The sequence below is a fragment of the Salmo trutta genome, chromosome 2 (genome assembly GCF_901001165.1).
Source record: "Salmo trutta chromosome 2, fSalTru1.1, whole genome shotgun sequence".
In the NCBI taxonomy this organism is placed as follows: domain Eukaryota; kingdom Metazoa; phylum Chordata; class Actinopteri; order Salmoniformes; family Salmonidae; genus Salmo; species Salmo trutta.
Window position 1 is genome coordinate 63,360,957 of NC_042958.1, and position 24,206 is coordinate 63,385,162.

The 24,206-nt window shown below is 42.6% G+C and overlaps 2 protein-coding genes across 4 annotated transcripts in view; both read right to left on the reverse strand.

Moving 5' to 3' along the window:
* The window catches only part of LOC115160649 (gap junction gamma-1 protein), a 60,016-nt gene extending 47,519 nt beyond the window's left edge, over positions 1-12,497 (reverse strand). Inside the window, exons 1-2 of one of the 2 annotated variants that reach the window (XM_029710901.1) lie at positions 12,218-12,497; positions 10,084-10,138 (exon numbers count right to left, since the gene is read on the reverse strand). The gene's annotated coding sequence lies outside the window, so the exon portion shown is untranslated. Of the gene's footprint in view, positions 1-10,083; positions 10,139-11,369; positions 11,917-12,217 lie in introns of those variants that run through there. The other variant, XM_029710894.1, reaches the window with a different exon arrangement.
* Positions 12,498-16,524: 4,027 nt separating this feature from the next.
* LOC115160667 (probable phosphatase phospho1) lies at positions 16,525-23,002 on the reverse strand. 2 transcript variants are annotated; one of them, XM_029710911.1, is made up of 2 exons: positions 22,835-23,002; positions 16,525-21,072 (listed from the first exon to the last, which is right to left on the reverse strand). In XM_029710911.1, the coding sequence occupies exons 1-2, from the start codon at positions 22,842-22,844 to the stop codon at positions 20,252-20,254; spliced, it is 831 nt and encodes a 276-aa protein (XP_029566771.1). In that variant the 5' UTR covers positions 22,845-23,002; the 3' UTR covers positions 16,525-20,251. The 2 variants fall into 2 exon arrangements, with proteins under 2 accessions (XP_029566771.1, XP_029566780.1); XM_029710920.1 differs by lacking the exon at positions 22,835-23,002 and adding an exon at positions 22,549-22,796.
* Between the last annotated feature and the right edge of the window lie 1,204 nt (positions 23,003-24,206).

Consider the following 24,206-nt stretch of genomic DNA (forward strand, 5'->3'; position numbering starts at 1 on the left):
GGGGGGGGGTCTGGCAGCCAGTGCTCTCGTATAAAAAGATGCCTTCCTTATTTTATTTTATTTAACATTTACTTAAATAGGCAAGACAGTTAAGAACAAATTCTTATTTACAATGACGGCCTACCAAAAGGCAAAAGGCCTCCTGTCGGTGCGGGAGATGGGATTAAAAATGTAAATAAATTATATACAAATATAGGACAAGACACACATCACGACATGAGACACCACAACACTACATAAAGAGAGACCTAAGACAACAACATAGCATGGCAGCAACACATGACAACACAGCATGGTAGCAACACAACAACAACATGGTCGAAACACAACATGGCAGAAGCACAACATGGTAGCAGCACAAAACAGGGTACAAACATTATTGGGCACAGACAACAGCACAAAGGACAAGAAGGTAGAGACAACAATACATCACGCAAAGCAGCCAGAACTGTCAATAAGAGTGTCCATGATTGAGTCTTCGAATGAAGAGATTGAGATAAAACTGTCCAGTTTGAGTGTTTGTTGCAGCTTGTTCCAGTCGCTAGCTGCAGCGAACTGAAAAGACAAGTGACCCAGGGATGTGTGTGCTTTGGGGACCTTTAACAGAATGTGACTGGCAGAACGGGTGTTGTATGTGGAGGATGAGGGCTGCAGTAGATATCTCAGATAGGGCGGAGTGAGGCCAAAGAAGGTTTTATAAATAAGCATGAACCAGTGGGTCTTGCGACGTGTATACAGAGATGACCAGTTACAGAAGAGTAGAGTGCAGTGATGTGTCTTATAAGGAGCATTGGTGGCGAATCTGATGGCCGAATGGTAAAGAACATCTAGCCGCTCGAGAGCACCCTAACCTGCCGATCTATAAATTACGTCTCAGTAATCTAGCATGGGTAGGATGGTCATCTGAATCAGGGTTAGTTTGGCAGCTGGGGTGAAAGAGGAGCGATTACGATAGAGGAAACCAAGTCTAGATTTAACTTTAGCCTGCAGCTTTGATATGTGCTGAGAGAAGGACAGTGTACCCTCTAGCCATACTCCCAAGTACTTGTATGAGGTGACTACCTCAAGCTCTAAACCCTCAGAGGTAGTAATCATACCTGTGGGGAGAGGGGCATTCTTCTTCCCAAACCACATGACCTTTGTTTTGGAGATGTTCAGAACAAGGTTCGGAAAGTATTCAGACCCCTTGACTTTTTCCATATTTTGTTGCGTTACAGCCCTATTCTAAAATCTATTAAATAACATGTTTTCCTCATCAATCTACACACAATACCCCATAATGACAAAGATTATTTTTTTTATTTTTTTTTGCTAATTAATAAAAACAAAATCAACAGAAATACCTTATTTACATAAGTATTCAGACCCTTTGCTATGAGACTCGAAATTGAGCTCAGGTGCATCCTGTTTTCATTGATCATCCTTTCAATTTGAAGTCCACCTGAGGTAAATTCAATTAATTGGACGTGATTTGGAAAGGAACACACCTGTCTATATAAGGTCCCACAGTTGACAGTGCATGTCAGAGCAAAAACCAAGCCATGAGGACGAAGAAATTGTCCATAGAGCTCCGAGACGGGAATGTGTCGAGGCACACATTTGGGGAAGGGTATCAAAAAATGTCTGCACCCTTGAAGGTCCCCAAGAACACAGTGGCCTAAATGGAAGAAGTTTGGAACTACCAAGAATCTTCAGGGAGGTGACCAAGAACCCAATGGTCACTCTGACAGAGCTCCATAGTTCCTCTGTGGAGATGTGAGAACTTTCCAGAAGGACAAACATCTCTGCAGCACTCCACCAATCAGGCCTTTATGGTAGAGTGGCCAGATGAAAGCCACTCCTCAGTAAAAGGCGCATGACAGCCCGGTTGGAGTTTGCCAAAAGTCACCTAAAGGACTCTCAGACCATGAGAAGCAAGATTCTCTGGTCTGATGAAACCAAGATTAAACTCTTTGGCCTGAATGCCAAGCGTCATGTCTGGAGGAAACCTGGCACCATCCCTATGGTGAAGCATGGTGGTGCCAGCGTCATACTGTGGGGATGTTTTTCAGTGGCAGGGACTGGAAGACTAGTCAGGATTGAGGGAAAGATGAACGAAGCAAAGTACAGAGAGATCCTTGATGAAAACCTGCTCCAGAGTGCTCAGGACCTCAGACTGGGGCGAAGGTTCACTTTCCAACAAGACAATGATAAGCACACAGCCAAGACAACGCAGGAGTGGCTTTGGGACAACTCTCTGAATGAACTTGAGTGACCCAGCCAGAGCCCGATCGAACATCTCTGGAGAGACCTGAAAATAGCTGTGCAGCGACGCTCCCCCTCCAACCTGACAGAGCTTGAGAGGATCTGCAGAGAAGAATGGGAGAAACTCCCCAAATACAGCTGTGCCAAGCTTGTAGCGTCATACCGAAGAAGACTCGAGGCTGTAATCGCTGCCAAAGGTCCTTCAACTACTAAGTAAACGATCTGAATACTTACTGTATGTGAATGTGATATTTCAATTTTGTTTTGCAAAAATGTCTAAAAAACAGTTTTTGCTTTGACATTATGGGATATTGTGTGTAGACTGATGATGTGGAAAAAGTCAAGGGGTCTGAATACTTTCCGAAAGCACTGTATCTATTGGCAAGTCTCTGTTAAGCCGCGGACATGAGGCAATGAAGTTACACTCACTACTAAATGTTTGCCATCTGATATCTTACAATGGATTTCTGCCAGAAGTCAAAGAGCTCTGGATGAGTTATCTGTACAGTTGCCATTTTTTCTTTGTGCTTTCTACTAGCGTTTTTTTTCTCTGTTCTTCTCCCCTCGACTCACTTTCGCTTGTAAATGTCCACACTCAACGAAAATGACATTCGGTAGCTACTAGCTATGCTTGTATAACTTTATGAACTGGATTTGCCTGTCATTGCAACTAGTTTATGTTCGTTTTCGCTCATTAGCATTTAGCTAACAGAGTCTATATGATTTCGCAATTAGTTGGTGCTGATTTTGTTAGCATTCTGGTAATAGACGCCCAATGGGCTTTTCTTGCGTTTTTAGAACCCCCTTGTGTGCTATACCGGTAATACCGTAAATCCAGGGATAAGAGAAGGATGTAAAATCTGGATACCGCCCAAGCCTACTTCTGATGTTCCTTTCGCATTGATCCCAATGCCCTGCTGTTCAGGAAGGAAAGAATGTGGGTCACGCTGGGATGCCTGTAAGGTGCTTTTAGGTCAGGCCATGTGGGTTGCAGTAACTTATCCCTGAACCTAAACTACAGGTAGGGCCAGAGTCAGAACAAGACCATGGCGATGGTCAGGCTAGGGTCAGAAGCCCAGGGCAAAGAGCAGGAACAAGGCTAGAGCCAGGGTGCAAACTAGACCAGAAAAAGGGCAAGAATCAGACCAGGGTCAGGGCGAGAGACCATGACAGATCTAGTGCAAGGGTAAGTGCTCAGGCTAAAAAAAGCAAACAGGCCAAGGCTAGGGCCACGACTCAAGCATGGGTCTTAAGTACCTAGTCATGAGCGATGAACCTAAATGTCGGTTTATTTTAGTTTTGTAAATAACTAATAGACTGGTGTCGGTTCAATTATTTGAATTCCATTTCGTTTGTTTATTTTCTGTGCCGTTTCTCTAGAGATATTTCTCTCTGGGACATATTGTACAACTCACCATAGTTAAGCGGGTGTGGCCCAGCTGGGCTAAAGCATTCCCCTATGGAACAAGGGCAGGACTGACGGGCTGGTGCCCAACTGGAGGACAGGCTGTGGTGAGTGAGAGAGGGATGAAAGGAGCTGTTGTCTGGGGGCTAAGTCCCCGCTGATGGAGGATGAAGAAAGCATAAAGACAGAGGGATGACGAAAGAGGGATGGAGAATTTCTCATGTTCTCAGAAACATCATTGTCAGAGTCGCACACATATGGTCAGACACAGACCCAAAGTTTCATACATTACATTTTCTCTCAATTAAAGATTGGGCTTGCTTCATTTAAACAAGATTTGGGGCAATCTTACCAAGATGGAAGACAGTGTTATGTTGATAAGCAGAATCACTGCTTGGCTGGAACAATAGCCTGCATCCACCACACAGGTTACGAGGTTAAGATTTCCCACCCGATTTAAACCATCCACCCAAAATAAATGTTCTAAAACAGTAGCTAAAAAAGAAAGGAAATATAAACTAGGGCCGAAAGTTTAGGGTAAGTATTTCCCTTTCACCATGTCATGGAGGTCACAGTACATATGGAGATGTTTTGTTGTTGTCACGGGATCAAAACAGCCTAACCATGTATTATGGTGCAGACCATAAATGTGACTTAATCTAAATATGTCTCTGAAGAAAAAGGAGTCAGTCACTCTATTTCGAGGGGGCCGTTGGAGCTAGATGATGCGGTGGGCCGTTCTGACGAGCTCGAATGGCTGTGGCGAGCCGCCACTGTTTACATAGCGAACGACAGGATTTTTTATCTTACATGTCATTGGGATTCACTAAGGCCCGGGAGACAATACGGGAACAAAACACAGAGGCACATTTAAACGTAAGGCTTTTCTTTGTCTATAGACCCAAGAAGAGAGCATGAATTGAAGCGATGTCCCTCTGCCAATATTCAAGCAGGACAGATTCCCCCATGCCAAAATGAGTTACTAACTGTGGCCAGTGACCTGCTTAACTGAAGTATTTTTATTGGAAAGTATTTCCAGCCCTGGTTATTGTTTTGTCTTTGTATACCGCATAACATAACCAAGAGGAGATGCTAGCTAAATAATAATACAGTATCAGGGTATGTGCAGGTTCCATGAAGTTGAATTTAAGACCTTTTTATGCGACTTGAATTGAAATGTAATACTAATTTTGAGGGTTGCGTGTTGTGGTGGCAGAATTTCCACGACAGCGTGCCACACAACTGCTAATTTTCCCCTCCAGAAATGAGCCCATGTTGGCAAAAAGTCGTATTTTTAGGGCTGGCTCTTTCACCAAGAGCTATAGCCTACATCTCACAAAGACTCTTCGTCTTTGTGAGACGAAGAGTAGGTGAACGGATGATTTCCACATATGTGGTTCCCACCATGAAGCATGGAGGAGGAGGTGTGATGGTACTTTGCTGGTGACACTGTCAGCGATTTATTTAGAATTCAAAGCACACTTAACCAGCATGGCTACCACAGCATTCTGCAGCGATACGCCATCCCATCTGGTTACTGGGACTATCATTCTTTTTTCAACAGGACAATGACCCAAAACACACTTCCAGGCTGTGTAGCGGCTATTTGACCAATTAGGAGAGTGACGGACTGCTGCATCAGATGACCTGGCCTCCAGAATCACCCGACCTTAACCCAATTGAGATGGTTTGAGATGAGTTGGACCGCAGAGTGAAGGAAATGCAGCCAACAAGTGCTCAGTATATGTGGGACCTCCTTCAAGACTGTTAGAAAACCATTCCAGGTGAAGCTGGTTGAGAGAATGCCAAGAGTGTGCAAAGGGTGGCTACTTATATAAAATATATTTCGATTTGTTTAACACTTTTTCGGTTACTAAATGATTCCATATGTAATATTTCATAGTTTTGATGTCTTCACTATTATTCTACAATGCAGAAAATAGTAAAAATAAAGAACAACCCTGGAACGAGTAGGTGCGTCCAAACTTTTGACTAGAACTGTATGTAAATGTAATATTTCAGTTTTTTATTTTTATTATAAATTAGCAAAAAAAATTCAAAACGTATTGCTTTGTCATTATGGGGTATTGTGAATAGATTGATGAGGGGGGGAACTATTTTAATCCAATTTAGAATAAGGCTGTAACGTCACAAAATGTGGAAAAAGTCAAGGTTTCTGAATACTTTCCGAATGCACTGAATGTATATAATGGTGTGAAATGGACAGTATATGAATAGAAAAGCTGTGTACAGCAAAGGAAAGGTGTGTACAACAGTATATAGGATGAGCCTTGATTAGATTATAGTATATACAGTTGAAGTCGGAAGTTTACATCCACTTAGGTTGGAGTCATTAAAACTCGTTTTTCAACCACTCCACAAATTTCTTGTTAACAAACTATAGTTTTGGCAAGTCAGTTAGGACATCTACTTTGTGCATGACACAAGTCATTTTCCAACAATTGTTTACTGACAGATTATTTCACTTAAAATTCACTGTATCACAATTACAGTGGGTCAACAGTTTACATACACTAAGTTGACTGTGCCTTTAAACAGCTTGGAAAATTCCAGAAAATGATGTCATGGCTTTAGAAGCTTCCGATAGGCTAATTGACATCATTTGAGTCAATTGGAGGTGTACCTGTGGATGTATTTCAAGGCCTACCTTCAAACTCAGTGCCTCCTTGCTTGACATCATGGGAATATCAAAAGAAATCAGCCAAGACCTCAGAAAAAAATTGTAGACCTCCACAAGTCTGGTTCATCCTTGGGAGCACTTTCCAAATGCCTGAAGGTACCACGTTCATCTGTACAGACAATAGTACACAAGTATAAACACCATGGGACCACGCATCCGTCATACCGCTCAGGAAGGAGACGCGTTCTGTCTCCTAGAGATGAACGTACTTTAGTGCGAAAAGTGAAAATCAATCCCAGAACAACAGCAAAGGACCCTGTGAAGATGCTGGAGGAAACACAGGTACAAAAGTATCTATATCCACAGTAAAACGAGTCCTATATTGATATAACTTGAAAGGCCGCTCAGCAAGGAAGAAGCCTCTCCTCCAAAACCGCCATAAAAAAGCAACTACGGATTGCAATTGCACATGGGGACAAAGATCGTACATTTTGGAGAAATGTCCTCTGGTCTGATGAAACAAAAATAGAACTGTTTGGCCATAATGACCATCGTTATTTGAGGAAAAATGGGGATGCTTCCAAGCCAAAGAACACCATCCCAACCATGAAGCACAGGGGTGGCAGCATCATGTTGTGGGGGTGCTTTGCTGCAGGAGGGACTGGTGCACTTCACAAAATAGATGGCATCATGAGGTAGGAAAATTATGTGGATATATTGAAGGAACATCTCAAGACATCAGTCAGGAAGTTAAAGCTTGGCCGCAAATGGGTCTTCCAAATGGACAATGACCCCAAGCATACTTCCAAAATTGTGGCAAAATGGCTGAAGGACAACAAAGTCAAGGTACTTGAGTGGCCATCACAAAGCCCTGACCTCAACCCTATAGTAAATTTGTGGGCAGAACTGAAAATGCGTGTGCGAGCAAGGAGGACTACAAACCTGACTCAGTTACACCAGCTCAGTCAGGAGGAATGGGCCACAATACCCCCAACTTACTGTGGGAAGCTTTTGGAAGGTTATCTGAAATGTTTGATCCAAGTTAAACAATTTAAAGCCAATGCTACCAAATACTAATTGAGTGTATGTAAACTTCTGACCCACTGGGAATGTGATGAAAAAATTAAAAGCTGAAATAAATCATTCTCTCTACTATTATTCTGACATTACACATTCTTAAAATAAAGTGGTGATCCTAACTGACCTAAAACAGGGAATTTTTACTAGGATTAAATGTTAGGAATTGTGGAAAAACTGAGTTTAAATGCAAATGGCTAAGGTGTACGTAAACTTCTGATTTCAACTGTACATGTGAAGTGGGTAAAACAGTATATAAACATTATTAAAGTGACCAGTGATCAATGACTATGTACATAGGGTAGCAGTCTCTAAGGTGCAGGGTAGAGAACCGGGTGGTAGCCGGCTAGTTACAGTGACTAAGGTTCAGGGCAAGGGACTGGGCGGAGGCAGGCTACTGGTGATTGTTTAACAGTCGGATGGCCTGGAGATGGAATCTGTTTTTCAGTCTCTCGTCCCAGCTTTGATGCACCTGTACTGTCTCCGCCTTCTAGATGGTAGTGGGGTGACAAGCCGTGGCTCAGGTGGTTGAGGTCCTTGATGATCTTCTTGGCCTTCCTGTGACACCGGGTGCTGTAGATGTCCTGGAGGGTAAGCAGTGTGACCCCGGTGATGTGTTGGGCTGACAGCCCCACCCTCTGTAGAGCCCTGCGGTTGTGGACAGTGCAATTGCCGTACCAGGCGGTGATACAGCTCTCAATGGTGTATCTGTAGAAGTTTGTGAGGGTCTTAGGTGCCAAGCCAAATTTCTTCAGCCTCCTGAGGTTGAAGAGGCACTGTTGCACCTTCTTCGCCATACTATCTGCGTGAAGGGACCATTTCATGTTGACCGTGATGTGCACGCCGAGGAACTTGAAGCTTTTTCCCCTCACCACTGCGACCCCGTCGATGTGGATGGGTGGTGCTCTCTCTGCTGTCTCCTGGAGTCCACGATCAGCTCCTTTGCTTTGTTGACATTGAGGGAGAGGTTATTTTCCTGGCACCACTCCGCCAGGGCCCTCACCTCCTCCCTGTAGGCTTTCTCATCGTAGTTGGTTATCATGTTCATCGCTGTTCATCAGCCAACTTGATGTTTGAGTTGGAGACGTGCGTGGCTACACAGTCATGGGTGAACAGGGAGTACAGGAGGGGGAGCACCCACCCTTTTGAGGTAGGTGTTGTTGCCTACCTTCATCACCTGGGGTCAGCCCGTCAGAAACTCCAGGACCAAGTTGGCAACGGCCCGACTCGCACTGGCACACGATGTACACACACAGAGGAGCACATGTGGATAGCTCTCTTACATTTTGAGTGCGCCTCGAGTATTATTTGATGTTAAATTGTTTATATTTATTTGCCATGGTGGCAAGAATTAAGTAGCAGCACAATATAACGGAAACACTGTACCGTAATTTCCGGACTATTAAGCGCACCTGAATATAAGCCGCACCCACTGAATTAATGTTTTATTTTATTTTGAACATAAATAAGCCGCACATGTCTATAAGCCGCAGGTGCCTACCGGTACATTGAAACAAATGAACTTTACACAGGCTTTAACAAAACACGGCTTGTAACAAAAATAAATAGGCTTTAACGAAACAGGCTTGTAACAAAAAAAAAATTTGCAGTAAGCTTTTTGCACTGACCAATTCCTCACGCTGCTGTTTCCAACGTCTTATCATCGACTCATTAAGACCAAGCTCCCGTGCAGCAGCTCTATTTCCTTTTCCAACAGCCAGATCAATCGCCTTCAACTTGAAAGCTGCATCATATGCATTTCTCCGTGTCTTTGCCATGATGAGGGTGACAAAATGACTACCGTAATCAGAATGATGGGAAGTTTGAGAGCGCTCAATTTAATCTAAACAGTAAACAAAAAAGTTGTTTGACCTTAACCCGTTCGGCAATTTCATTGGTCTAATGAAAGCTTCATGCCGCCAAAAAACTGAGCACGTCACAGAAGGTGTTTTTTTTAAGGAAAAAAAATTGAAAGCGGGAAAAATCCATATATTAGCCGCGTCATTGTTTAAGCCGCAGGGTTCAAAGCCTGGGAAAAAAGTAGCGGCTTATAGTCCGGAATTTACAGTAGTCATCTCCGTCACATTTTTTAAGACCTTCGAAAAACTGAATTTAAAGGGATACTTCGGGATTTTGCTAATGATGCCGTTTATCTACTTCCCTAGAGTAAGGAAGTTAGAGGTAGTTTCTCCAGCCAATGCTAACTACTGTTAGCTAGTAGATACCCATAGACTTCCAGTCATTGTGCTAACGCTAGTTAGCATTGGCTTGCAAGACTATCTCTAACTTCCTTCATACTGGACACAGAGACATAAAATGGTACCCACTAGTTTACCTGACTCTGGTGTCCTTAATCATCCCTTTAAGACCTTTTAAGACTTTTTAAGGGCACCCTGAGTATAGATAGAATAAAATAAGGCCGGTATTTAAATCAATTGGAGATCAGGATAGTGCCTTTAGAAGAGTCCCATGCCATTACTCTGTTTAGTTCTGAATGCAAACCTGACTGAGAAGACATGCATTCACTGCAACCAGATTGACTCATTCTAATCAGGTGTCAAGTCCCTTCATCTTGAATCCCACTGCAGTGCAAAACAAACGCACTTCTGGAAGCACTATTTGGAAAGGTACGTACTGCAATCGATTGAATATTGGTCTAAAATAATTCTAAAACTAACAGTGGGGAAAAATATCAACATTGTGAGGGCATTATTACCTGTCTATTTCAGTTCTGGATGTCGGTCAATTGGGGGACTTCAAAGCCCAGATACCTGGAAACAGAGAACAAACAGGAATCATGATAGTCCTGATGGACGGTAGGCTAATAACTGAACAGGTGAGTTACTGCACTGCAAATGTTGCCCTAGATGATACAGCGTAGATTTTGTAAGCCATAGTGATATTTTTGGTTGCATGTCTCGTGTGGCTCAATTGGTAGAGCATGGTGTTTGCAACGCCAGGGTTGTGCGTTCGATTCCCACGGGGGACCAGTACGGAGAAAAAAATGTATGAAATGTATGCATTCACTTCTGTAAGTCGCTCTGGATAAGAGCGTCTGCTAAATGACTAAAATGTAAATGTATCCTTCATTAGTAGAATGATCAAGAATCCAATTCTCTCCCATTCTCCCAAATATATCACTTTCTTGCACCTACTCTCTCCCGTTCCCACTCTCTTGTTTAAATGCACAGGCCTACAGTTTTGGAAAGTGGAAATAAAGTGTGAGGAGGAGAAAGAATAGAAAAATCTAAAAAAGATAGGACAGAGTCTTGCGACAGCCACATTTGAGAACTTTTCCTGATGAAAGTCTATTGCTGCCATTCTACTGTTTCTCACTGTATCATCTCTCAATAACAGCATACCCACACAAGTTAATTTAACTGGAGGTGTTGTGAATAAATAAATATCTGCTGTGTGTGTGTGTGTGTGTGTGTGTGTGTGTGTGTGTGTGTGTGTGTGTGTGTGTGTGTGTGTGTGTGTGTGTGTTACAAACTGCTTTCAACAAAGACATTTCCTTTGGGAAAGGGACATGTTGTCTAATCCATTTTAAAGTTTTGTTCCATGACCTGGTATGGTCTGAAATGCTTTGCCATTGTGTTTTAGCTAGCTATGAGTTGTTACTTATTAACGTTAGTCATATTCACTGGTAATGTTAGGTATGTATAGGCTAGCTAAACAGATACAAGTCAGTCTTGATAAGATGAAATATATTCTAAAAAAAAAAAGTCAGAGAGCTACAGCAAGCCAACTAGCTAGCTACTGTAGCTTGATGGTAAGCAAAAAAGTTATAAATCAAAAATAATGCGGGAATCAGACCCGGGTCAGGGCGAGACTGTGACAGATCTAGCGCATGCTAACATTAGCCATAATTAATTGCGAACTGCACAACATGTTACCAAACAATATCAGAAAGCTAGCTAGCAAGCAAACGACATTTACAATGTTGTCAAAGTAACGTTAGTTACCTAGCTGGCTTGAAAGCTGTCTTTAAAAAAATCTTACCTTGTCCAAACGTCAACTTGGCTTTAACAAATATGATTGAGGAACTCAGATTTACTGTCATATTTTGGTTTTCAACAAAGTCCCATTTACAACCAAATGTCTTCTTACCATAAAGTTGATTAAATCAATTTCTATATTCGAACAACTAGCTACTTAAATGTTTTTAAAAAACGCGGGATTGCCTGCTGGGTGGATAGAAACTCCCAAAATACTCGCACGTTGGTTATTTTTCTTTTCCAGCTTCAAAGCCTTGCTCCACATCTGGCTGACGTTCAGAAAGCATGCTACTGGCTAAACAGCTGGCTAAATTCTGATTCCCCACGACGGTCTTCGAACGGCTTAACGAAAGTGGTTCTCTTCAAACACATTAGATTTGCGCCGTCAACGTATAACAAGCAAGTGACATGTAGTCACACAATTTATCTTTCACAAAGTTTATATTTCAATTGCAAATTGTCGACGTTTTCAAAAGGAGCAATCGTGACCAGTGCCTCCCGAGAGCACGCGAGACGGATGCAACTGAAAAGCGGAGCAGTGCAGACAGACACTTCAGTTGCAGAAACCATTCGCCAACTTTACCTATTCACATTGTACTGCACTCACTGGCCCAGTCTACGATTACTCTATCCGAGCAGCTAACAGTACTGGCCTAAAATCTCACTTAATGTAAGCTACAGTAGTCAGAGTACATAGTCCTGTGAAAGATTCGAGTTGAGTAGGCTATAGAATGTGCATTTTACATTTAATTTACAATTTGTTCATTACAAAATGTATATATGTATATATAGCCCTTGTCTTGCACTTGTATGGTGCCAAACTTAAGTTCTTTGTGAGAGCAAATGTCTTACCTCTGACTCTGAAGAGACATTTTTTTTCTTGTGTCTTCATATACCACATAGCAAGATTAAGGTTGGCTTGACCATGGCTTGACTAGTTTACAATACTTTTACATCACTGCAGGTTATTGTAAGAGAGAGGGGGAGGGGAGGAGGAAGAGAGCAGGGTGTAGCAAAACCCAACATCTCTGGATGAAGCACGTGCTGTGCTTATTGTGACTGCCTCAACGAAGTTTCTGACTTGGATCTACCTAAATTCTTATTATTTCCTACCATACTAAGCCAGAATCAGGTGTGGTGCTTGGTTGGAACAAAACCTTGCAATAGGCTATACACGCCTGTGGCATTTCCGGACCAGAGTTTATTGATCCTGCCAATCACCTCAACACCCAATTGAGCGTGGGCAGGTCTGTCTGTAAAATCGAGAATTCTACTCTCAAAGGTTTCCCTGATAATTTAAACATGTAAATAAAATACAGAAGGGTCAGGACCAGACTTTAAGGCGCTAGTTTAAAAAATAATATGGTTTCAGTTGTAACATTGTAATCTCTTAAAAAGAAAGTTCACCTGGCCATACTCATAGTTCAATACATTTGTAAAATACAAGAGGACAAGTAAATTAAAGTGTCTAGTTTGACTCCTCACAAGTCCCCAACTGGCAGCTTCATTAAATAGTACCCGCAAAACATCAGTCGCAACGTCAACAGCGAAGAGGCAACTCCGGGATGTTGGCCTTCTAGGAAGAGTTCCTCTGTCCAGTGTCTGTGTTCTTTTGTCCATCTTAATCTTTTCTTTGTATTGGCCAGTCTGAGATATGGCTTTTTCTTTGCAACTCTGTCTAGAAGCTGCCCGTTGAGGACTTGTGAGGCGTCTGTTTCTCAGACCAGACACTCTAATGTACTTGTCCTCTTGCTCAGTTGTGCACCGGGGTCTCCCACTTCTCTTTCTATTCTGGTTAGAGACAGTTTGAGCTGTTCTGTAAAGGGAGTAGTACACAGCATTTTAACGAGATCTTCAGTTTCTTGGCAATTTCTCACATGGAATAGCCTTAATTTCTCAGAACAAGAATAGACTGACGAGTTTCAGAAGAAAGTTCTTTGTTTCTGGACATTTTGAGCCTGTATTTGAACCCACAAATGCTGATGCTCCAGATACTCAACTAGTCTAAAGAAGGCCAGTTTTATTGCTTCTTTAATCAGAACAACCGTTTTCAGCTGTGGTAACATAATTGCAAAAGGGTTTTCTAATGATCACTTAGCCTTTTAAAAAGATAAACTTGGACTAGCTAACACAACATGTCATTGGAACACAGGAGTGATGGTGGCTGATAATGGGCCTTTGTTCGCCTATGTAGATATTCCATTCAAAATCAGCCGTTTCCAGCTACAATAGTAATTTACTACATTAACAATGTCTACACTGTATTTCTGATCAATTTGATGTTATTTTAATGGACAAAAAATTGGCTTTTCTTTCAAAAACAAGGACATTTCTAAGTGACCCCAAACTTTTGAACGGTACTGTATGTATTTGACCCAGGTCTAGTCAGGGTTGCCTAACACCAGCATCAATCATTTCCTAAAAAAAACATGGGGCACTATAACAAATACAAGGATATAGAGAGCTGATTCAAACGTCCAACCTTATTACACTATTGTTTCCACATTTCCTCCCAATTCCACCAGAAATTGGAGAAGCGACTTCAAATCAGACAAGAGAGGAGCATATTGTCTCAATCGTATCTCTGGCTCACACACCTTAAAGTGGTTGTAGATGGACTACTGCTGCCAACAGAACAGAATCCATATTAGGAACACTCTGTAGAACCAATTGGCTTCACCTCTGGCCAACCCAGTGCCTACAGCCATCAAAGAGGTAGACAAATTAATCGAATGCAAAAGGGAAACACTTTTGGTCTAATCAGCCTGATAGTGTTTTGGCAAAGAAAGCACAAGGTTCTAATTCAAAGTGACCTCTTAAAAGGCCATAGTCCCTTAACTGAGTTATCTTTCACCTCGGGAGGAGTAATTGAATGTAGCAAAATCAATGGGGTTACCCACAATCACCAGATAGCATTGGCTTGTAAAGTGCTTTGACAAGTGGGATTCCTTTAGTGTAGAGAAGGGATACGGGCGTATTAGATTGAGAATTGACTGTGCTCCTGATACCTAGATATTGACAGTGGAAGAAAGGGAGGAGCTGGGTGATCTTGTTGAAGGTCGAGATCCAACAGAGTCAATTTGTCATTGTTTTTGATGCGCTTAGCGCTAACCAGATTTCCCTCTCTTATACACTTATACGCCTAGGTCATGGACAATTGAATTTAGCGGCATGTCTTATTATTCAGCCAATTTGACAGTAATAGACACAGAAAATATTAGCTCTATAGCAATTTTAGTCCCGATGCCCGCTTAAAATGAAAGACCAATTTTAGTTACGGTCTACGGTGCTATGAGTTAAGGTTCACTGACAATACATGCTCATGTCCATATAGTCAATAACCATCCATAGTCTTTCTGAGAGCCAGTCAGAGACAGCTCACATAGGGGAGAGTGAGGTAAGTTGTGGCAAAGGGTTGGTTAAGCCACCCCTTGCTTCTAGAAAACCATAAACAAAATGAATCAAGTTAGGTCCAAAAAAACGGATTTTCACAGAGTCAAATTCATTTCTTGTGCTTTAAGTTTCATGATGCTTGTAGCTAAACCAAAGTAGATCATTTTAATACTGTTTTATACATCCGTTTGGGTCTCTATAAGCTACAACATGAGGTCCTAAACCCAGCATGAAAGTACATCCTTGTAGATGTGGGCTAATATTATCAAAATGATTGCTTTGGGGCTCAACATACACTATACAAATGATGATTACATTTAGTCAGTAATATGCATAGTATTTTGCCAATTTGTCATCCATATGAACTCAATTTTTTTTCCGAAAGCAGTGGTAATAATAATTACAGAAATGTGTAGATGTGGAACATCTTACCCCAAGGCAGCTCAACTTACCCTGTCCATATGCTCCATTTACCCCATACCCAGGGTAAGTTGTGCCAAGAGACTATTTTGTTTGGACAATGTATGTTTTCAAAACTGTTATGTTTACATGAATTCTGATTATTTCCAGGGATACACGACATCCCAAAATATATGTCGATATCTTTGTTAGAAAGAATACTAAATCTCCATTGACGTAGTGATGCTGAATGTAAAAAAATTGAGAGCACGAGAGAGATCGAGAGGAGCTTGTCTACTCCAATAGCTGGTCAGCTCTCTGACATTATTGTTAAGGGATTAAGGGGATAACAACTAAAAATGTATAGTTGGACAACAGCAATGACAATGATTTGCTTGGAGGGCTCAGAGTGGCAGAATTCATACAGAGAATGGGAGAGAGAGAGTGAGGCAAAAAGAGAGAGGGGGGAGAGAGAGGAAGAATGCATAAACTCAGTGGATGGAAAAGTCCTTATTATAGTGTGTGTGTGTGTGTGTGTGTGTGTGTGTGTGTGTGTGTGTGTGTGTGTGTGTGTGTGTGTGTGTGTGTGTGTGTGTGTGTGTGTGTGTGCGTGTGCGTGTATGTGCGCGTGTGTGTGCTTGCGCCCGTTAGTGTGTGCATAAATGCACATGTGTGTGTGTGTTCTTGTGCGAGCACACGTGTGAGTGTGTGTGTGTGTGTGTGTGTGTGCTGAGTCAACTGGTTACTTGGCTGAGTTCAGCAGCATCTCAACTCACTTCAGTGTGAGTAAAGTGACACAGACAACCACAAACACCAGATGTCATCTACATCACTACAAAAGGCTGCAGGCCTTTTCTGTCATATTCAGTAAAACCAATGTTGTAGTATGTGATCAGCAATACTGTTGACCGAACCCGAGTCTCTCGTGACAGACTGTTAAACATTTGGTTCTTGGTTACGAGATAAACAGAACGCCCTTTACACGTAACTTGAAAGTAACTGTGTAAGAACACATCAACCCTTTTGAGTACAAAAAAAACTATTTTTATTTATTTATGATATAGTAGTGTGTGTGTGTGTTTTATGCAGTCACATTGCGCAGATTAACAGATCTTACAATGCCTGCAGAACAATTGGACATCTCAGGAACAACATCCATATGATATAGCAATCTTTTGGTGAACTGGAACGCCACCATTGACTTCTGACAGTCGATTCTATTCCATTTTCCTTACGTTAGCGTTTGTCCACTAGTACTGTATTGTAGTCTACGTTCAGTCGTTTGGCAGAAACATATTCAACTGGCGCCACCTTGTGGAAATAATACCTATGCGCATGGGTATGCTTATTGAGCCCATAGCATGCTGTTTCAAATAAAAAAATTGTTTTAATTGTTGACACATTCCAAAGCATGGGAATTACAATTGGTCATGCAGTGCCAACACTTTAACTACATTCATCGAATATATATATTCAACTCATTCTCCATTAAGTTTCCTATTCAAGACTTGAAGCACTGAATACGGATGAAAATAAATCAGGAAAATCTGCTGTTAGTTGATGGCTTTATATTCCTGTTACTATTACAATGGTACATTACACACATGGTCTCTTTGATTTTTAGATGAAAGACAAACAGGCTAAAACATGAAGTACACAGCATAACGTCTCTTAAAGTAGAACAGTGAGGATCAGTCAGTTCAGTATTGCAGGAGGAGTAATGCCGGTCAAAACAAGTAGGATAGTTCTCAAGCCGTCAAACCAGAACACACAAACACACACAGATGTCATTTTCAAAGAGAAATTAATATATTAGCCAAGAGGAGCCCCCAAAACACTGGCCATTTTGGTTTAAGTGGGGCTATAACACATCTACCAACATTTGTAACACATTTCAGTGAAAGTCGAGGTGAGATTATATAGTGAAAACGGTCCGTAGGTGCGGGACACATTGGGGATAAGAGTTTCACAGTATCACACTCCCTCTCGTTCACTTCACTTAACCCTATACTGTGAACATAAAGCCAGTTATTGCACAAAACTCAAACAAGGATATTCTTCTATGCCAAGCTTAATGTCTGGATTGCAGTTACAGGTCAAGTTACAGGTCAATTATGTATTATCTAGTGATCACAGAATACACACAACACCACCACCATCCTCAGCATAGTGTATTACATATTCGACTGATAGCTAAGGTGAAGTCCCACTATGGCTATCATCAAACCACTAAAATACTTTCATCTCTTTCAGTATCATACTCCAATATTTCAAAATATTCTGACAGTGCAAAATCAATGATCTCCAATGTGATTTACTGATCATATGCGGATCATGGGTCACAGCAATGTAGCTGATATGCAAATAATATATGCAAATAAACTATTTGTATCAGCAGCTATTCCTGCTGTATTACAGAATGCTCTATACATCATTCATCGCTCCCTGAGAGACCAAGCTACAGACAGGATCTATTGAGGCCTGTGCGTTATCCTGGTGGTCAAATCTGTTTCTACTCGCCATCTTCTTTTGCTACCATCCTGAACATGGAGGCTTAAGGCAACCAGAGCTGGATCAATTACATACAGTAGCTCGAAGACCTTCAAATACTTGAGGATGACCGATGCTTGAAAGTATTTGAGGTGCGCTTTATTCACCTTGATTTGAAGTTCACACTTTTGGGACTATTCCATTTGTCCCATTGTACCGGACAAACCAAATCAAGCGCAGCACAAGTATTTGAACGTATTTGACCCATGAGTAGGCCTATGGTTGGATGAGAGATTATATTGTTACAACGGAGACAAATTTAACCAACAAGTGCTGTAACACTGATTCATCATTTGCTATCTCATCAAAGGCACTTTCTTTGACGACATTAACACATCAACATGCAGGTTTGTTCATTTTCAAGGAAGCCTTTTTGGATTTTTGTTTGTTTGTCGCATCAGGGTCAAAGTTACAAACACTCAAAACCCATGGCCTTTTGTTCACAGTGATTTACGACTTTGAGCACACACTTGTCTTGTATAGGGTTCAAATTACATAGACATGCACATAGACTCAGTATGTGAGGTTGCACTGAAATAGGGTGCTGTACCAAGGTAGTATTTCTATCACTGGAGGAGATGTTCATATTTGAATGCTTACGGGAATGCCCTGGTTTCTTCTGGTAGAAACCACCACCATCTCCAGGCATTCCCCTTTAATTCGATAACAAGTCTCCAACAACCATTTCTGGAGGACATTAGTTGATTCTCTGCGTTTTTTGGGTGGATAGCAGGCCAGATATAGAGGGTTGTTGACTCAATTAGTTAATAGTCTCCCCTGTCAAGTCTCAGAGCTCAATGAAAGAGTTAACACTGGAGATGGGGATGTTCAAGGAAAGCCAATAGGTTCAAATGTCTGAGGAGACCATGAAAGTTATAGCAGGAGGGATTGAGACACTCCAATGTCAATAGAATGATAGACATGGGACCACACACAGATTCCAATGTCTCATGTCTCAAGTGTTTCATGGGTTTCTCCCAATGTGAGGGTGTACTGTACAAAGAGGTGCAGCGCGGGTGCACGGGCTTCACTTTGCATCTCGAGTCGGTGTACATTGCTCTTGTATATTAGGTGTCAGCGAGTGTGTGCCAGAGCGTCAGTGGCGTCTATCTCCATGTCATTCTATCCCAAGCCTTGTCCTGGATAGCCACGGTGTGTGTGGGCTTTTGTACCAGACACAACTAGAACACACGATTCTATTAGTCAACTTATGTCAACCAGTCATCACTTACTTTATTAGCAGAATGAGGTGTGTTAAGGCTGGGCCGGGACAAAACAGCGCTCACACTCCTGGACCATGTAAAGGTCATTGATTGTGTCTCAATACCCATACTAGAAGTACTATATACTTAAACTGCATACTCATTTCGACGTCTGATCTAGTAGAATTCACCATCTTTTTTCCCGACTCACATGTTTGAAAACGGCGGATAATCAGATAAATTGATGCGGTGTACCAAAACGAACGAATGGCCGGAGTCAACGCAATCGCGTATTAGATGACGCATTCGGAGTACTATGTTTTAAATTTCACATGCTATAACACTATCTTTTCTGCATACTATTTAGTACGCTAGTATGGGCCTTTGGACACGGACAGTGTCTTCAACCCAATAGTTACCAACCCTGATCTTGAAAAGCTAGAGTGTGCAGACAGGCTTTTTATACCCAAGCCAACAGCCCATTTTATTTCAACAATAATCTACTCATCATGATTGATTAAGCCTTACTATAAGACATTATAAAGGCTCATATATGCTTATAACAACTTATAAAGCACTATACCTGCAGGATGTTTTAGAACTGGGGTAGAACAAAAGCCCACACATACTGCAGCCATCAAGCACCAAGTGGGAAGATTAGAACCCTTGTATCCCAAGGTGCAAATGACACATTAACTCCTGGAGGTGTCCTACAAAGTAGTGGACTGGACCAAAATTAATATTCTTAATGCCTACAAAGATGGTACTGTTAACCCAAAATTAATATTCTTAATGCCTACAGAGATGGTACTGTTAACCCAAAATGAATATTCTTAATGCCTACAGAGATGGTACTGTTAACCCAAAATGAATATTCTTAATGCCTACAGAGATGGTACTGTTAACCTAAAATGAATATTCTTAATGTTTCCAGTAGTACTGCTAACCAAAAGGGAAGACTATGCACACTGCAATCACACTGAAGTATTCTACCCTTCTTCACCAATGCTTCCGTGTGCTTTATTGATATTGCTTCGACCCTTAGGTCTACCTCAGGTCAAAACGTTGTCAATGAAGCACATGGGAGCATAATTTGCAAGAAGTCAAGTCTTCTTTAGTCTTTTACAAACATATTATTGGATCTCTAGCACTTGCTTAAAAACACTGGACATGCGTAATGTCATTTTCCTCCTACACTTTAATACTTTTAACAGTAACTTTTGGGGGTGCCCTAATCTGTTCATTCCTACCCTGCTTCTATGTGCTATACCTGGTCCCAGATTTGTTTGTACTGACAGCACACAATCTGGTACCTGTCTAGCTGCAGTGTCCTTTCTCCATCTCATCTCTCCCCCTCCAGCCTGTTCAGGCAGTCCACCACGTCCTGCCCGCTGGCCCAGGGCACCACGCTGACCTTAAGGCCCTCCGTCCCAGCGTCCTGCATCTCCTGCAGCAGCCGGTGCATGGGAAAGTGCCTCCTGGGGAAGGCCGTGTCGCGGGGCCCCAGGGCCAGCATGGGGCAAATGTCGTTGGCCCCGTCCCCCACGTAGAACACCCTCTGGAAGGGGCAGCCGCCGCGCTCCTGCTGCCGCCGCGCCAGGTACTCCCGTACAATCACCTGCTTGCACATGTTATCGGGGCAGCGCTGGCAGCCGTGGGCGTGGAAGGGCAGGAGCACCAGGCGCCCCTGAGCGTCAAAGCTGGCCGGGTTGGTGAAGATCCTGTGGAAGAGGTGGCGAGCCCCAGCCCTCTCCAGCCATGCCTCAATGAAGTACATGTTTGCGTCGGAGACCACCACCAACTCAAAGTCCTGCTTGCGGGACTGGAGGTACTGGAAGAGAGTGAGAAGGCCGGGCGTGGGGGGAATTTGCTCGACCTTGGAGCGAATTGAGTCCTCAGTGACGCCCTGCTCAGCCATGTAGGCCAGGATGCGCTGCATTTGCTCGTTGTAGTAGCCCTCGCGGTACGAGTGTCTCAGCCAATCGGGGAGCTGCTGGCCCGGGGCGGCGCGCACCACTGCATCGTCGCTGCTCTCGTTGACGATAGTCTCGTCGAAGTCGAAGAGAACCAGGAAGCGTTTGGGAGGGGACGGGACCGGGGTCGTGGAAGGGACAGATGAGGCAGCCATGTTTGGGGAGCGGTGGGACGGTGGCTCGCCCACACCTGAGGAAGATAAGAGGACAGGGGGACAAAAGAGACGGTTGAACCAAGTGAGTCATGCCAGTGTTTACCGTGGTGGTCAAAACCTACTAGTGGCTTCCTTTTGAGTTGTGGCTTAAGACTGGGACCTAGCTAAAAATATTGCCCCTGTGTACTATAGGCCAACAGTACTGTACATTTTGCGAACCACTGTGGTGTGCTTTTGGATGACGTCTTGAACCCTGAATGTGCTTGTATGCCTCTGGTCCAAACTCCACAAATAAAAAGTCAAAGTACAACATTATGGGTTGATGTGTTAAACAGACCTTGATTAAACCTGTTATTAAATCTTTGACTTAAAAGACCTTTCGATGGAGACTTTCCATTGAGCAAGCTTAATGAGCTTTAAATTGCAACAACGTAAGGCGGCGGAAATGGGGAGAAATTACAACCAGCCCAGACTAAGTCCTTAGGACTGGACTCTGGGATTTAAGAATTCCTACAGGAGGAAAGGAAGAGATGTGGAGTCGAGATAAGAAAATGGGTCTGAGATACCAAATGGAATGTAATCGAAGAGAAAAACAACAAGGAGGACATTCACATACAGTTTATGGCAAGTGTGGAAAAATGTAGCATCCCAATCGTTTTTGAAAGATGTCACTTGAATTATTAAGCTATAGTGCAATAAAATAATATCTGCACAACTTTATCAATAAACAACACACTTGGCAATATTCAAATGCTGAACATCTCCACATTCATTCAGTAGATTAACGTGGAGCCCCCTAGGATACAGCCCACAGCCTAAACCTTGGAATGATGCCATTTTGACATAAGAGCTAGGCTTCAAGCAGGCACAAGGCACTACTGTTGCAGCCTTGCTGTAACTGGAGTGGAGAAAGAGGGCTGGGCCACAAGGATATTACATCACACTGCATATCTTGACCATAAGTGGACCAACGGAGAGCAGTCAATTGGTTCAATATTCCCTAGTGTCCCAAGCGTTCCTAAAATCAATCATAGCAACAAATAAATAATAATTAGGTCTAAGTAACCTAATAAATAGTCATGACAAATGATACAGTCTTAGTAAATGTTGCAACCCATTGAAATAGCATATTGGCTGCTGCTGTTTGTTTATTTAAATTAACAGCTTTGTTAGTTTATATGGTTGGATGTTATTGGCCTATGCAATGGTGCCTATATGCGTTTTAAACCCAGACCGTTACAACATAGAACTCTTACGTGAACAAATCTCCCCATCAGCAAAGCAGAAGTGCAACTGCAGATTCAATAATTAAAGTGTAAAGAGCAGCGCAGTGCTGCAACATTTGCGCATTGCAATCCCAAAAGAAAAACAAAACGTCCTGCCCATTTTTGAAAAACAGTGTTAGATTAGAGCTATTCCCAGGCCGATCATAGACACGTTGCTGATACAGCCTGCGTAAAATCAAATACAGATCTAATTTTACACATGCCAATACAACTGTTCCAACGCACCTCATCAGATGACTGATAAACGCAGATTTCCATTCCCACACTTGTCCCCTTATTTATAGTACATATCCACTGACTAAGCTGTCTAAATATACACTCGAACAGCTATTATTAATGCGACTAAAGGTTACCCTTGAAGGTCCGTAGCGCAACCCAGTCCACTGTCCGATTTGGGTACATTGACCGTGCATTTTTTGGGGTTTGCGCGCCAGGGGATCAAAAGACAAAATCAATATTAGGCAGAACAGAGAGAATAGATAGACGATATTATGACATCAAAGAATTATACCGGTGAACATGTGTTTTCAAATGGTCAGCTCTGTGCCCCTCGTCCTGAGTGGTTGGTGGTGCCCGGCTACCGCATTCTTGTGTCGGCGACGGGACATTTGCTTCGCCTCGCCGGGTAGCGGGGGCAGATGAATTAAATGCATTCCAACTCCCCCACCATGGGCGTCAAAACCAAGGAGAGCGACAGCCGCGATGACGTCCAACTGCGTCCCAGTGACGCGACAACATAGGAGGCGGCTACACGGTTTACGTGCGTAGATTAGGCTACGCGCTATCAGCCATGTACTGACACACGGTATAACGCTCTTTGTATACTAGCATAGAATATACCTAAATTATCTCATTGGTGGGTGCTTATATTTGTCCTATGTATGTGGAGAGTGGATTTTTATTTTTTTTTGCATATCCCAACGCCCCATGAGACACCCTTGGAGAGTGGGGCCATGACCAGGGTCTGCCATTATCAAAGGCAACCCTGGAGAAATTAGGTTTCAGTGCCTTGCTCAAGGGCACGTCGACAGATTTGTCACATTTTGGCGACCTTTTGGTTACTGGCCCAACGCTCTAACCGCTAGGCTTTTTGCCGCCCTAGTTATATTGCTGAAGAAAAACACCATATGAGGAAAATGTGTCAATAAAGCATAGTAGACCGCTATAGCCTACTGACGTATGGTAAAGGAAGAAATGAAAAAGTATTCAATGGTAGTTCATTGCATTTGTGTAGAGTTGGAACACAGCGTGCCTATGTTTACTCATGTATGTGCAACACTCGTGACCTACACACATTATCATGGTAACAGTCCCCATGTGGGCTACAGTAATCTGTTCTATAGATCTCCTGTATCTTCTGTTCTCAGGCATTGACGTGGTGGAACATAGCGCCATTGTACAAGCTCTGCCAACAACTCCACTGAGTGCTGGTCAAGGTTGTTCAATGGTAGGCCACAGTACAGTATATTGACCAGATATTCACTATTAATCGTCAATGGAATTCAAGTTCTTAGGTTGGAAGGGTTTCAGTGAACCTTCTTAGGCTGTTTCAATGTCATAAATTGAGATCTTAAAATCAAACAAAAAAACAGGATGCCTTTTGGCAAACAAAGACATTAAGACAACTTTTCTAATGCAATGAGAAAATGACTACTAGACAGTTTGACAGAAAACTTTATGTAACACTTGAGCACATAGAGAACCTCTCCCTCAATGTCAGCCAAACAAATGAGCTGATTGGACTGATGGGCACGCCTCCATCCTTGTCAAAGGGGCCTCCGTGGAGACCTACAAAACGTCAAATTCACCTCTGAGGAGCTGAAATGGTCAAACTACACAAACTACACAGACACAATGGTGAAGAAGGCACAAGAAGGTGGTGA